The following is a 15,272-nucleotide window of genomic DNA, read 5'->3' as shown; positions in this document are numbered from 1 at the left end:
GTTTATAGATATAGCACAACAGTATGTTGGTAAGAACTTTTAAAAAATATTTCACGATAGTAAAAATTTGTGCACTGGGAAGAAAACATTACACTTTTTACCTGCAGTGACCTTGATGTGATGAGTAAAGCATACTGCAAACAATTTCTTCTGCATCTAATCTCTGTATTATAAAGCAAGACATGTATACTACATGGATCCAGGCATTTATAGAATGCAGATGCCCAATAGTAATTTCCTTGTAGTTGTGTTTCTTTCCATCAGCGTTCTCTTTAAAAACTACGCCTCCTGAACAGCTGATCAAATGTTAACCAAGTTTGAACTGAGGTATCAGGATCGGTGAAATGATGACATTTTATTTAACTTATTTGAGTAGATGTATGAAATATTGGCCAGAGGGACATAGAAAGGAAAGGTTTGGACACTTGCTTCAACCATTATTTCCACTGTGAACTTCATAACCAAAAAACTGTTTCCATTAAATGAACCAGTTAATTATCAATCTGCATTCATTACATTGTACCAGTTGATCAACAAGTTCATTTTCAGGGAATAATCCATACATCTAGCTTCATATCCATGAGATAATCCGTCTACTTCATTCCTACTAGATAATCCATCTATACCATCATTACAACCCAGGAGATGAAAATCAAGTTATATCTGTATTCCAATTAAAATGGATATATGATAATTGGGGCAGTGTATAGAACAATGGAAATATCTGATTATCTTGATTAAAAAGATATTGTGGGTTAACAGGATTTGTGGTGACAGTGGTGGGGCAACACAATAAGTGGTGACTTTATTTATAGGATTAGTGTTGACAGGATTAGAGAGATGAGAGTCACTCTATAAATGTACACAAACCATATCTTATGGGCGAAGTTAGATATATAGGCACAGAATGACTGTAGAAATAATGATTAAAACCTTAGTTATGATTTCATATTACAGTATTTATTTGATTTGTTGCAGCCGTTAAATGTTTTGCTTCCTGTATCCCAGAATCATAAATTCACATATTTTGGAGATGCATGGAATCATAAGAACTTTACCAAAAGTCTAAAATCTATAGAAAAGACACCGCAGAAAACCTGCCTTTTAAATATTCATTTGAAATATTGACAAGAATAGGGTTTGCCCATATATACTGATGACGAAGTCTAGGTAAATAATTCTTTGAAATAGTAAATTATGTTCTGATATCCATTCAAACACCACAGTAAAGCAGTACAGGGGAGGTAACTCCCAAAGTACCTCAAAATTTATATGAGTCGGAGGTGAAGGCCCTCTAGATCTCCATTCAAAAGAATTAATGTCTTCATTAAACCTATCCTATACTTGTAGCTTAATTTAACAGGTTTATATGCTAGGTGGTCGAAAACAATATACACATAGCAATGTTGATAATTGAAGAATGACATACAAACACAGAATAAAATTTAAATAAACATTTATTTACTGAATCATGGAATTTGAAAAAATACATATCTGGTGTATTTCCTGTGAACTTTAATTTTCAAAAAGCATACTGGGTATTGCTAAACCTGCATTCCCTACAGGCTCCCGCAAAAAATTGTAGCCGTAAATTGACTCTAGAACCCTCAGAATATTGTACATATCATGGTCCTTTATCATTGTGTGAAGTTTGATAAAAATCCTTCAAGGAATAAAGCTGCTAAAGCACTGACAGTCTTTGGCATTATGTACAAACAAGATGGATGGAAAAGGATGGAAAAAAACCTATAGCCCCCCAGTACATTTAATCAGTATATTTAATCCATATCAGGAGCTCAAAATGTTGACTGTTATACAAATTTCAGCCATGCATCACTTTGTACATTCCCATATTCATCACTTTGTACATTCCCATATTCATCACTTTGTACATTCCCATATTCATCACTTTGTACATTCCCATATTCATCACTTTGTACATTCCCATATTCATCACTTTGTACATTTCCATATTCATCACTTTGTACATTTCCCTAAAAGATCATTTTGCACAAATTTCATTCGAGCATCTTCCCATATTTACTACGTGTATCACTTTGTGCACTTCCCACATGTATCATTGTATGTACTTTCCCGCATCACTGTATGTACTGTCCCACATTACTTTATGTATTTTCCCACATCACTGTGTGTTCTTTCCAACATCACTGTACGTACTTTCCCATATCACTATGTACTTTCCCACATCACTGTATGTTCTTTCCTACATCACTTTATGTTCCTTCCCCCATCACTGTATGTACTTTCCCACATCACTGTAGGTACTTCCACAACACTGTAGTACCACATCACTGTCTACTTTCCCACATCACTGTAGTACCACATCACTGTCTGTACTTTCCCACATCACTGTCTGTACTTTCCCACATCACTGTCTGTACTTTCCCACATCACTGTCTGTACTTTCCTACATCACTGTCTGTACTTTCCTACATCACTGTACATACTATCCCACATCACTGTAGTACCACATCACTGTCTGTACTTTCCCTCATCACTGTTAAACTTTCCCACATCACTGTATGTACTTTCCCACATCACTGAATGTACAATCCCACATCACTGTATGTACTTTCCCTCATCACTGTATGTACAATCCCACATCACTGTATGCACTTTCCCTCATCACTGTATGTACTATCCCACATCACCGTATGTTCTTTCCCACATCACTGTATGTTCTTTCCCACATCACTGTATGTTCTTTCCCATGTCACTGTATGTACTATCCCTCATCACTATATATTTACCATTGTATGGCACTGCCACTATATAATCCTACCAATTCAGTTGCGAGTTCACCAGCTTATGAACTGCCAACTGAAATTTGAATTTGAAAATTTCAAAAAAAAAATCGCACGACAAATAAAAAATCGCAGATGGTAAATATAAGCATTGAACGGCTTTCAGTTGGCATTCATAGTCAATATGAATGCCAACTGAAAGCCGTTCAATGCTTAAATGTACTTTTCCATGTCACTGTACATACTATCCCACATCACTGTACATACTATCCCACATCACTATACATACTATCCCTCATCACTACGTGTACTTTCCCATATCACTATATGTACTATAGTGGTGTACCGATAACCGGAAACATTGATTAAATCGAGTTGGACCCAAGATCGATTCAATAATCAATTTTGCACTTGAAAATTTGATTGTGAAATTTGACTATGAATAGATCGTTTCATATGTTTCTTATTTGAATGGCTGAAGTTATTCAGATACGTACTGTTGTTATGAATGCTTTCATCTTCAATAAACCAAAATAAAACATCCATTTCGCTTGTTCTTGTTATGTCTCGCTTGAACCACGCGGCATTCAAGCGTTGTAGCTACCTTACGTAATCGTGGTCGGTGAACCGGGTCAGGCATTGGTGCGTCATAGGTCACGCAGAGGTCACATGCGCACAACACGTAAATATGGTGACTACAGAGTCACAGACAACACTTTCGTTTGCTACATACAACAAACTTTGGATCAACTTCCGATGAATTCTCTTCACTAACAAAGTAACAACAACATGTCATATCAATTGATAACCATATCAAATTCTTTTTAATCCAAAATACATACAGACTAGAGTTATCAAATCTGATTTGCTTGTATATGCACGGTCGGACTTGTGTCCCTGTCAGTCGTCCGTGATTGAAAGACAACAAAAATGAAGGTCTATCGGTAAATGTTGATTTCAGATATGCTCATCATACTCACGCTAGATCTAGTATGCATTCAATTTGTTCCAAAGTTGCTAAGTAAACTTCCATTTACATCGAAATAATACTGGTCGAATAGTCCGTGTTGTTTCTAAAATCTAACAATATTGAGCACATATTCAAACCGAAACTTGATTATCGATCGATCTTGACAGCCCGATAATCGATCTTCAATATCATGGCGATTCCGAGCACTAATGTACTATCCCACATCACTATATGTACTATCCCTCATCACTGTGTGTACTTTCCCACATCTAGGTGTGTACTTGTGTACTTTCCCACATCACTGTGTGTACTATTCAACATTATTGTATGTTCTTTCCCACATCGCTGTATGTTCTTTCCCACATCACTGTATGCTCTTTCCCACATCACTGTATGTACTTTCCCTCATCACTGTATGTACTTTCCCACATCACTGTATGCTCTTTCCCACATCACTGTATGCTCTTTCCCACATCACTGTATGTACCTTCCCACATCACTGTATGTACATCCCACATCACTGTATGTACTTTCCCACATCAATGTCTGTACTTTCCCACATCAATGTATGTACTTTCCCACATCACTGTATGTACTTTCCTTCATCACTGTTAAACTTTTCCATATCACTATATGTACTTTCCCACATCACTGTATGTACTATCCCACACCACTGTCTGTACTTTCCAGTACATCACTGTATGTTCTTTCCCTCATCACTGTATGCATTTTCCCACATCACTATGTACTTTCCGACATCACTGTATGCACTTTCCCACATCACTGTACATTTCATTCTTTCACTTTCTGCCCATGTGTTCTACTTGGTCTTTTCCCAGTATTCAACCCTATGTAGGTATCTATGAACATTTCTCCATACATTGTATTCCATTGTATGGATTTTTTTAATCCATATAATTAGTTAATAACAAAATTTTAAGTCATTTTTCGGTAATTGTGTACCTGTACTGTTATCATTTCCACAGTTTGGTTGTTTTCCTTTGGTATAATTATCCATGGGCACATAACTATCATGGCTTTCAATAGATATTGTGGAATCAGTTTCTCTGCCTTTTCCATGCTCCGTCTTCCTCAGGATTTCTGTGTTAACATAAGTTTGTTTCTTACATTTTATTTTCCATGATTTAGGTCTAAGATTCCAGGAATATCTTTTCCTTTCCTTTCTATCCTTTGGCTGGTCTTCCGGTTGGAAATCTCTTTCCCTTACTTGTGTCTGTGGATTCAGTTGCCAAAATTCCTTGTCCTCCCTATGGGACTTTTTTGGGCAATGGGTTTGTTTGATAGATAAAGCAGCTGTTTTAGACCTCTTTCTGAAATTCGCAACACAGATTTTGTTTATGAAATTTTCATACATTTTGCTTGGAAAACCCATAAAATTAAAAGAATAAGTTTATTTCAGGCTAAATTTAGTATATACTGATATATATATGTTAGCCTTACACTTGAAACATAATAGTAACAAAAAAATGTGTAATTTTATTTACTTACCTACAAATCACCTTAAAAATACTTAAAAATTCTTTGCTGAGTGTATTAACATAAAAATCACTTCATAACAGTTAAAAAAGGTCTTTACTGGTGTATAATGTTCGCACCAAAGAAATTAGTAATGTCTCATGAATTTTGTGTCCAAAATTTGCTTGCTAGGACCAATCAAAAATCTAAGTTTTGGTGTGAAATTATCAATGACAAGTCAAATCATTAGCAGTTCTCAATGAGTGTTTAGTCTTGTATAAGAACACAGCCCAGATTTAATATCAGACTTTTGTAGTCTGTTATAGCAGCGATTAGACCAATTATCGAGAAAAACAACCTGAACAGTCTTTTGTATCAATGTAATCTATGCAGTATGCACCCCCCCCACTACAAGAACAGTTTTCACCAAAAACAGTGCGTATAAACAGCTGTATATGGTAATCGGTAAATTATATATATTTTACAATGGAGAAACAAGAAATAGATTATATAAAACACACTTGTGAAGATGTGTGTATGTAGAAGTATAGAATTTTTTTTAATGATGCTTAAGAATTTCACGTACCTTTTGCACTGGCAGATCAGACAGGCTATGATAAAGATAGTCAGAGTCCCTGCCAGGATTCCTGTAAACAGTATTTACATCAAATGTTTATTACTAATATTTTTTTAAATATTACATTTTTCATGAATGAATTAATTGTTCAAATACTTATGTTTTAATGTGTTTTGATCTCAATTAGTCCAGGTCAAGATCTGCTTCATTTTTAGTCCTCCATAATCAGGTCAAACTTCATGTTTAACTTCCTCTTGGTCCCTAGTTGTGCCAATTCATTTTAGATTTTGACCCTGGCAGTTAATAGGACGTTAAACAAAAACAAACCAAACAAACCAAAGATTTTGATTAGAAAAACAAAATGGCCGAAATGTGGCCATCTTGGATTCTGCATGAGAATTGAGGTCTGTTACCACTATTTCTTAGAAAGACCCGAAGGGATGCTTATCAAACTTCACATGTAGGTTCCGCTGGTTCTTGTTATCAGAATATTAAGAAAGGATAAAAAAAGGAAAATTAGAGAGAATTACTGAACAGTTTGTCGTAGAACCAATAAAAATCATTCAATGGTTGGCGTCAAGATCCTCGCAACTGCCAGGGTTAATATATGAAGATTTGGTCAACGTCAAGTCAGGACAATTCTTTAAGATAATTAAATCATTAAATATAGCATAAAATTGTTTCATTTCTCATTATAACCAAGTCTTGTAATTTTGATTCCTCAGATCAATGAGAAAACCTAAGACTACCATTATACTCAATGGTCTGAAGTGTATGGTCACATCTTGACCAAAGTAGTTCAGAAAACAATGAGAAACTGCAGGACCAAAAGAGGCCCATTTGGCCTGTTATCTGAAATTTGACTTTCATATACCGGTACACAACACAAATATACTCCTCTGTAAACTCATGTCAAATTACCTACCAATGGTGATAATCCAGGGTGTTTCATTTGAGATATTTTCAGTCAATGGTGTGATTGGTTCTGCTGTGACCTTAGATGGTCCTATGGTTACCACCTCAGCCTCAATAGTCCCACAGCGCAGGTCAAAGATAAAAGCTCCTTTATGATGAAAAAATATAAAATGATTAATGGTACTTCAGTTTTTTTCAATATTGAAAAAATATAGTTATTGAAATTATACGTAACATATATATGTTCAAAACCCTCAGCCTGATACTATTTTATACTTTTTAACCAATTAGTGGATAAGTTGAGAGTGTTGTACGTATTAAAAGAATATCTGTTCAGAGCATATGTATCTGGATTTTTTTGCACAGGGTATTCACTGCTACAAAAATAGGTTTATCAAAACACTTTACTGAAACGCTGAACATGCATCAAATCTATGATAATTAATTTCCAGAAAGTTATAGTTTTGTTTCACAGAAAATATAATAGATACCTTTGAGAAGAAGATCTGGTATGAAAAGGGAGCTAGGAAGGATTTTGATGGAATTGTTGATGGAAGAAAAATCCAGGAGTGTCCGATACGAAGTTGAGATATCCTGGTCACCTCCATCGGTACTTGTCTAACAATCAAATAAGGAATATAAAGATTATATAAATTAATTATTGGATATTTAAGGGATATTAGTCAAACCTTTTTATCACAAAATCAATGGGGTCATGAAAATATATATCCAGCATATCATATAGAAAAGTTACCACCAAATTTGTTTCTTCTTTGTTAAGCAGAGTTTTGGAATAAACAGAGATCAAGATTAGAAATTCAAGATTAAATGAAATTTGAGTGTATTTTTAAAGTGACATTCCTCAGGAATATTAATAACATTTCAAAAAATTAAAGGACTTTGTTAATGTAAGTATATACAGTATATAATAATATTAGAATAAAAAATGAATGCTCACATTTTAATGGCATTTTTTAACATATTTCAGTATTAAATCTGTCTCTCATAGACCATAATGATGACTAGCTGAGTCACAATGACAACTTACAGCATTAGTGAAGAAAAGTTCAGTGATTTTTGAGTTGATCTGCAAACTGCAATTGCTGACTTGCTGAAGACCTTGACATTCAGTTTGACCTTCACGTTCAGTCTGACTTTGACCTTCAGTTTGACTTGCAGACTGATGAGGACTGCATATGAGAAACTGGATAGTCACCATCTGGTTGTCTTGACCTGAACAATATATATATACCATACAAAGTTTATGTTTGAAATGATATTCAATGAACCTAGTAACTGGCATGAAAATGAAGATATAAAAGGGTCAAAGGTCACATTTTGCCTTTGACCCTTTCTGCAAGGAACTCCTTGTTGCATGTAGGAATAACTGCAATTTCTTCATAAATTTCCTAAATTTTCAAAGGACTTTTATATTTTAGATACCTGATTAATCATAATTTATTTAACTATACTTTTAGAGTTGAAAATGTCAGTCAACAACACTGATCACAAAAATGGATAAATAGCATCAAAAGTATAGAAATATATCTAATTAATCACCAGTAACAAAATAATTTGATAACAACAGTATCAAAATTAAGTTTGTTTAGTATTCATTGAGAAATTGATTCAAGTTCACATAACATTTTACCAGTATGTTTGTGTATCAGATGCATTAATTTTGCATTGAGAGTTGATATCATAACATTACAGTTACTGAAATTGTAGTATAAACATTTTCCAATTTCTGCCACTGATGAGCTTTTCAATCATTCAAATAACCCTTTTTAAAAAAAGATGTTTTACTGACCTGATTTGTTTAAGATACTCTTCTGGAACTTTCTGATACTGACCAGCAGTGACCAACACAATCTTTACCAACATTATTAGTGACCACAGTATTGTTGTTCTGGACATGGTGACCACAGCGTTGGATTTCTATAATATTACCCTGCATATACAAGAAATGTATCTCCTGTGTGACTGCAGGTAAAATGTTGTCAAATCCTTGGTTTTTGTGACATTGTACAGTCCTGGTAATCATAAAATGTATATATGGTGGGTTTTTCAGGTTTCTATATTCAAACTTTTCAATATTTAAAATCAAGTCCTTTTAATTCCTAGAACACACATGTATCTCGGATGTTTGTATATCTCGCACTCCGCTCATTGCTGTAAATGACATGGATGTTAGTCTCGCATTATAAATAATTATTAAGTACAGTCAGATATCGAACAGAACACAACATCATCTCAGATGGTAAATCGAGATCCTGCTTCATGATAAAACGTCAATGATGTTCAAGTGCATGTGACATCAACCACTTCTGTGAATATTACACGGTGAATTATATTAATACTTCCGTGTATTTGCACAAACAAGGTTTTTCCTATACTGGAAACATCCCTTTTCCTCTTGTGTATGTATGACTATAGTATCTAACTGTTTTTAATGTTATGTCAAGTACCCTTGTGGCTTTAAATTTGGCTGGTCTATATTTATATTTGAATATTTATTTATTTATTGTTTAGACAACATCAGAATATTTCATGAAGTTAAAATCTGTAATTTATGAGAATGCGGTCTTACAGAGAATGGAAGGTTTTGTTATTTTGAAAATTTCTTTAGCTACTTCAGAATTGTTCAAACTTAATTGCTTGTAAGCCTTAAAAATCTGGAAAAAAACTGGTATTAGAGATAATTGAATTGAGCTGCCTTACCCATTATATAAAGTTTATGGCCCTTAAAGTATTTTTAAGCAGCATTTCTGGAGAGATAAAATGCGTAATTTAAAGTTGTGTCTATTGATCATACAATAAAAAACATGTAATTTACGCACCTGAAAAATCACCTTTATATGGTTTAAAAAGTTCTTTACCATATCTTTGTATTAGCACCAAATTTTTTTTTAGAAAAACCTTGTCAATTTTGTGTCCGAATTTTACCAGCTTGGGCTGATAAAAAAACAGTTTGAATGTATGTATACTTTCTCACATGTGTATTTTTTTCGGATATCTGCTTCTGTGTTTGATTTAACTGTATTCAATGTAAATTAAGTCAAGAGGGTTTTCCAAGTATATATGTATACTCCCAGTACAAAATACATAGGACACATAGGACTACTTCGGTTGGGACTCGAGAGTCAACTATTTACTATAGCTGGCTGTTCCTTCTAATGTGATTACATGTGCGTATAAGAAACAACCGATCACTGTTCTGAGTAAAATTGAGTCATGATCGACACTTGGATTAACACAATATTGATGTACATTGTGCACGTAAACACAGAGGTCATCCAGTCCGACTTGACTAAACAGTTCGTTGAAATTTACACATCGTTAATTGACTGGGGATTCAAACTATAGTTTAATTACTACCTGGTAATTATGTGACCTCTTTGATTGAAGGGAAACATATGAAGTAGCATTCATCTATTTCAATCTTCTCCTCATCTTCTTCTAATGATGTTAATTATGAATCAATCTCACCTTGTATGTTTTTATTTTATTTTATTTGGTTGAAACAGAAATAATAATAATATAAATATATAAATAAAATCAAAACAAAAACAAAAAATACATGAAGAGACACAATTAGGACTTAAACCATTGTTTATCTTGCTCTACCTATATTTAGGAAGTACCTATATTTAGGAAGTACCTTTATTTATAATTAGGAAGAACCTATATTAGGAAGTTTGTTTGTATGATGGTGGTATTGCTTTGTAAACAGCCAGAATCATTTGAAGGCATTATTGTCTCCTTGTAGTAGCTGGTGGCTACCTGACTAAACATCATGCAGTAGCTATTCCAGTTGCAATGCTATCCAGAGCAATTGGAATAAAAAAAGTCCTTTCTCATTAGCCTAAAGACACACCGCAACAGCCCTGGAAGGTTCATGATCTTAACTTCCATAAAAAGCACAGCTGCCTAGGATTTTCACCTGAGGTCAAATCTTCCGATGTTTTAACTGCATGAGATATCACCGATTCTGCTTCCATGGAGCTTTAATGCATACACTCAAATGATATTATAATGAAAAAGATTAGCTAGAAAATCTCTTTTTTTCCCCTGGATATATAATACTCCTCTGTTATAGCATAGCCACATCCTCTTGTTCATGTCAATATGGATCCATTAGCCGGAGCATAGTAGGAATGATCCTCTCCGAGAGGGTCAGGCCCCAGGCTACCGTTGTCATGATGATAAGCATCGTAGATATGGGTTTCTTCTTGAGTGTGCTGGTTCACATTGGCTCGTCTGAAAAGTCACAATGTAAAGGTTAAATTCGGATAAAATTAAATATGCACATATTTATTTAATTTGTTCATTAATTATCACAAACATGTAATGGATTAGCAGCTCTGGTTAATCATGTGACCTTCAAGGTCAAACCTATGAATCAGTTCTCTGATACACAGCTCTGGTTAATCATGTGACCTTCAAGGTCAAACCTATGAATCAGTTCTCTGATAAGAGTTATCTCCCTTTCTCATAAGAACCCTGTTATGTCACCAAATGATGTAGAAATGCCTTTCAAGCTAGAAGTCTCTTTAATACCTTTCAAGTATGTCATCATTAAATCATGACTGTTAATTGTCTCTCATAAGAACCCAGTAATGTCATTGATCCTTATGTACCTTCTGAACATTGTCATCAAATCATTCCAAACCTAAATTACCATTTTGGGTCATAAACAATATTTAGGTAGCATACACCCTTAACTGTACTACAATAATAGAGTTTAGCTTGGCTCTACTAAATTGATATACATGCTTGTAAGTCTTACCTCCACATAATGACAATAAATATAACCATGGCAACCAGTAGGACAAAAGCAAGACAGCTGACGATAATCAGCAAGGCGACATCTGAAACAATCACCCAAGTCCATTAAGGTTTGGGGATGGTGTTATATAGATTCATTATAGAATAAGAAGATATTTGTCTGAAATAAATTCATCTACAGCTTAGACTCTCATACTCAGATTGTTTGAATAAAATATTTGATCATTTGTAGAAGACAAATAACCCTTTTTTGAAGCCATTAAATTGTTAAGGTCAAAACGTCACCAGGGCCCAGTTGTTCAACAGGTGATTAGGCTAATCACGGTTTAACAACAATTTTAAAATCTTGATAAAATCAATTTTGGTAAAACTAACTTAACAAAATTTCATGAAACGATAACACTCTTCCTCTTTACCTATCTTAAGGAATACACACACTCAGGTTTTGAATTAAAGTAGAAATGAGATTTTCACTAATCAAGTGATTAAGCTAATCGCCTTTTGAACAACTGGGCTCTGGATGTAGATTAGAAAAAGTAATCTTTTCATCTATAATTTACCTTGGTCTGCAGTCTTTAGTGGCAATCCTGGATTGGTTTGATTTGTATTAGAGGTTACACTTGATGGCATTTCAATAGTTGGTGTATTTGTCCCCAGTTTCTGATCCATCCCAGTAGATGTCCCAGAAGACGTCCCCAAAGTCTCTGTTTCAGTAGATATCCCAGAATTCTCTGTCCCAGAAGGCGTCCCCAAAGTCTCTGTTTCAGTAGATATCCCAGAATTCTCTGTCCCAGAAGGCGTCCCCAAAGCCTCTGTTTCAGTAGATATCCCAGAATTCTCTGTCCCAGAAGACGTCCCAAAGTCTCTGTTTCAGTAGATATCCCAGAATTCTCTGTCCCAGAAGGCGTCCCCAAAGTCTCTGTTTCACTAGATATCCCAGAATTCTCTGTCCCAGAAGACGTCCCAAAAGTCTGTGTTTCAATAGATATCCCAGAATTCTCTGTCCCAGAAGACGTCCTAAAAGTCTGTGTTTCAATAGATATCCCAGAATTCTCTGTTCGAGAAGACGTCCCCAAAGTCTGTGTTTCACTAAATATCCCAGAATTCTCTGTCCCAGAAGACGTCCCCAAAGTCTGTGTTTCACTAGATATCCCAGAATTCTCTGTCTCAGTAAATGTCCCAGAATTCTCTGTTCGAGAAGATGTCACAGAAGACATTCCTGAATTTTCTGGTATGGATGTCCCTATGATATTCCTCATTGATGACTGAATATGTGTTGTGTCACTAAAGGGAATCACTGTCTTTGTTGGGGACTCTAATTTCGTAAAAATCAGAGATTTTGTTGGAACCTCACTTGTCCCCTTGGTCGCTATCATTTCTTGTATAGATGATTCTATGTGCGTTGATAAGTCAACGTCCATTGGCACCATGGTATCTAGCTCCCTAATCCAGTCCCAAGTAGATGGGACTTCACTCAAGCTAGATGAAATTCCAAGGGCCACATTGTCACTGTTACATTTAAGATTTTTGCTGTTTTTGGTTTCTGAGCAGTTGATTGTGTTTGATTGGCTGCTGAAAGTTTGTGTTGGAGTGACAGAGATTGTTGGAGTGACAGAGATATTCTGTACCAGTGAAATTGTCCGATTCACTTTCGATTGTTCTGTGGATAAGATAATGTCTCCTTTGGTTTCATTGGTCACCAGACTCATTGTTGGGTTTACAGATACCCCCGTAGGGCTGGTCTCTGGCTCCGGTCTCTCATACTGACACTTTAAAGACATTCCTATAAACATGAAAGATGTATACATGTATATATATATTGTACTTATCCATTTTTTTAATTTTTTTTTTTTTTTCATGTGTTCAAGTCTTGGAAGAAACCTGTCCTAGATCACATACTTATTCTGTCTTTCTTTTAGAAGTTTAATTTTAGAATTTCTAATTAAAAGTATCACAAGATCTAGAAGCTCAATGATACAAAAGGAACCTAAATAGAATTGTTGATTGAGTGTATTATTATAGAAATGTTGAAATAGTGAAATAGCGTAAGTATTGGTTAGCTTGTTACCAGGCATGGGCTTATAACTACTTGATAAAGATGGTACCATTTAAAAATTTATTCTCTTAATTTTGCTTCATGATTGCATCTCTAAACGTTAAATTCTGAATCAGTCTTGGCCCTAATTTACTTATGGAGTCCATCAGATAAATCCATAGACAGATTCAAACTTCAATGAAAAGAAAACTTACCATTCCCTTTAAATCCTAGCCAGATCTTATAAACTTGTTCCTCAAGTTGGTTTTCCAGGAAGAGGTTAATTTTTGTGAGGTTTGAGAAGATGATGGTATTGAGGATGTTTCGGCGGTTGATGTGTTGTGTACCCCGATTTGTGGACAGACTCATGATCACCGAGCTATCAGGATCTCGAGTGTGCTGTAAAACTGTCCCATTGATGTTTTCACCAATCAGAGTGCAGGAACAGTTTTTCTGCTGTCCTAATATGTTGCTAGGGAAATCTGGAGTTGCTAGGTAGAGTTGTTCCGTTTGCTGGAATGTGACGTCACTGCAGATGGTAAATACACTAGCTTCTGTAAATGAAGTAGAAGAGAAATTTGTGAATAATCGTTCATAATACTGTTCCAAGATGATATCCCCACCAATAGCACTGTTTGTCACAATAATCAATGGTAAACTTCAGTATAGATATATATATAGAATGCTAACAGGTCAGCAAATAGCAATATATCACCCATAATCATCAAAAAGACAACTGCCCATATAACTGAAGTTGACGTTTGACATTTAGACTTCAAAAATAATTGCAAGAAAACAAAAAATACGTTTTACCTTTACTATGATGTAAATTTTGTTTCCTTCCACCTCAATATTTGCTGGGCTAAATTAACATAAATGTAAATACTGGTGCAATCATCATTTGTTTGCATTGATTTGTTTTATTTCAAAACCTCCCCCATTAAGAGCCAGGGTCAGATTCAAAGATCCACTTTGTCTTTCAACTTTTCACTCAAGTGACCTTGACCTTTAATCCAGTGAGGGGCTGCAAGAGCTCTGTTGGTCAGAGTGTTGGCCACATAACCTCAAGTATTAAGATCCTTAAAGGTCAGTAATTAGATACTTTGTGGTGGTATCTTTCTCAAGAAGCTGAGAAACAGACACTTCAGGAATACCCTTACCGTAATCCTAATTTTTGCTTCATAATGTCACAACAATATGTTCATCAGTGAAAAATACTAAACTTGATGTTGACCTTTAAACTTTTGGGCCAGTGATCTTGGCTAAACTTTTGGGTCAGTAGCCTTGGCTAAACTTTTGGGCCAGTGACCTTGGCTAAACTTTTGGGCCAGTGACCTTGGCTAAACTTTTGGGCCAGTGACCTTGGCTTAACTTTTGGGCCAGTGACCTTGGCTAAACTTTTGGGCCAGTGACCTTGGCTTAACTTTTGGGCCAGTGACCTTGGCTTTTGGTCAGTTGACTCCTTGTCAATTGTTAGTCCTTATAAAGAGTCAATAAAATTGAGTACTGACCTGAAATACACTTGTAGTGTACAGACAGAGCAGTGGCTGTCTTGTTACATGATGAGATGGTAGTATTAGTGGATACAGTAAACATACAGGATCCCTTCCCGTTACAGTGGCCCACACTGAGAGGGGCCAGGAACTCAGCCTTCGTACATGTCACAGTGCCAGGGTCAAGGTCGCTGGTACAAGGTGTGGTACTGTAGCTATAGGTCTCGTAGATGATGTGAATTAGCCAGCCTTC

At 35.3% G+C, this 15,272-nt stretch overlaps 3 protein-coding genes across 3 annotated transcripts in view; 1 reads left to right on the top strand and 2 right to left on the bottom strand.

The window, feature by feature from the left end:
• LOC117327166 (activating signal cointegrator 1 complex subunit 3-like) overlaps positions 1-15,272 on the top strand; it is a 268,184-nt gene that overhangs the window by 227,616 nt on the left and 25,296 nt on the right.
• LOC117327168 lies at positions 3,563-9,181 on the bottom strand. Its single transcript, XM_033884021.1, has 6 exons — positions 8,519-9,181; positions 7,752-7,940; positions 7,195-7,321; positions 6,714-6,851; positions 5,798-5,858; positions 3,563-5,066 (listed from the first exon to the last, which is right to left on the bottom strand). Exons 1-6 carry the CDS (start codon positions 8,618-8,620, stop codon positions 4,658-4,660), a joined length of 1,026 nt encoding a protein of 341 aa, XP_033739912.1. The 5' UTR covers positions 8,621-9,181; the 3' UTR covers positions 3,563-4,657.
• On the bottom strand, positions 10,195-13,084 carry LOC117327169. The gene is made up of 3 exons (XM_033884022.1): positions 12,052-13,084; positions 11,493-11,574; positions 10,195-10,963 (listed from the first exon to the last, which is right to left on the bottom strand). Exons 1-3 carry the CDS (start codon positions 12,158-12,160, stop codon positions 10,822-10,824), a joined length of 333 nt encoding a protein of 110 aa, XP_033739913.1. The 5' UTR covers positions 12,161-13,084; the 3' UTR covers positions 10,195-10,821.

This window comes from Pecten maximus, chromosome 5 (assembly GCF_902652985.1).
Source record: "Pecten maximus chromosome 5, xPecMax1.1, whole genome shotgun sequence".
Lineage (NCBI taxonomy): Eukaryota > Metazoa > Mollusca > Bivalvia > Pectinida > Pectinidae > Pecten > Pecten maximus.
This window is presented reverse-complemented; position numbering and strand designations above follow the sequence as displayed.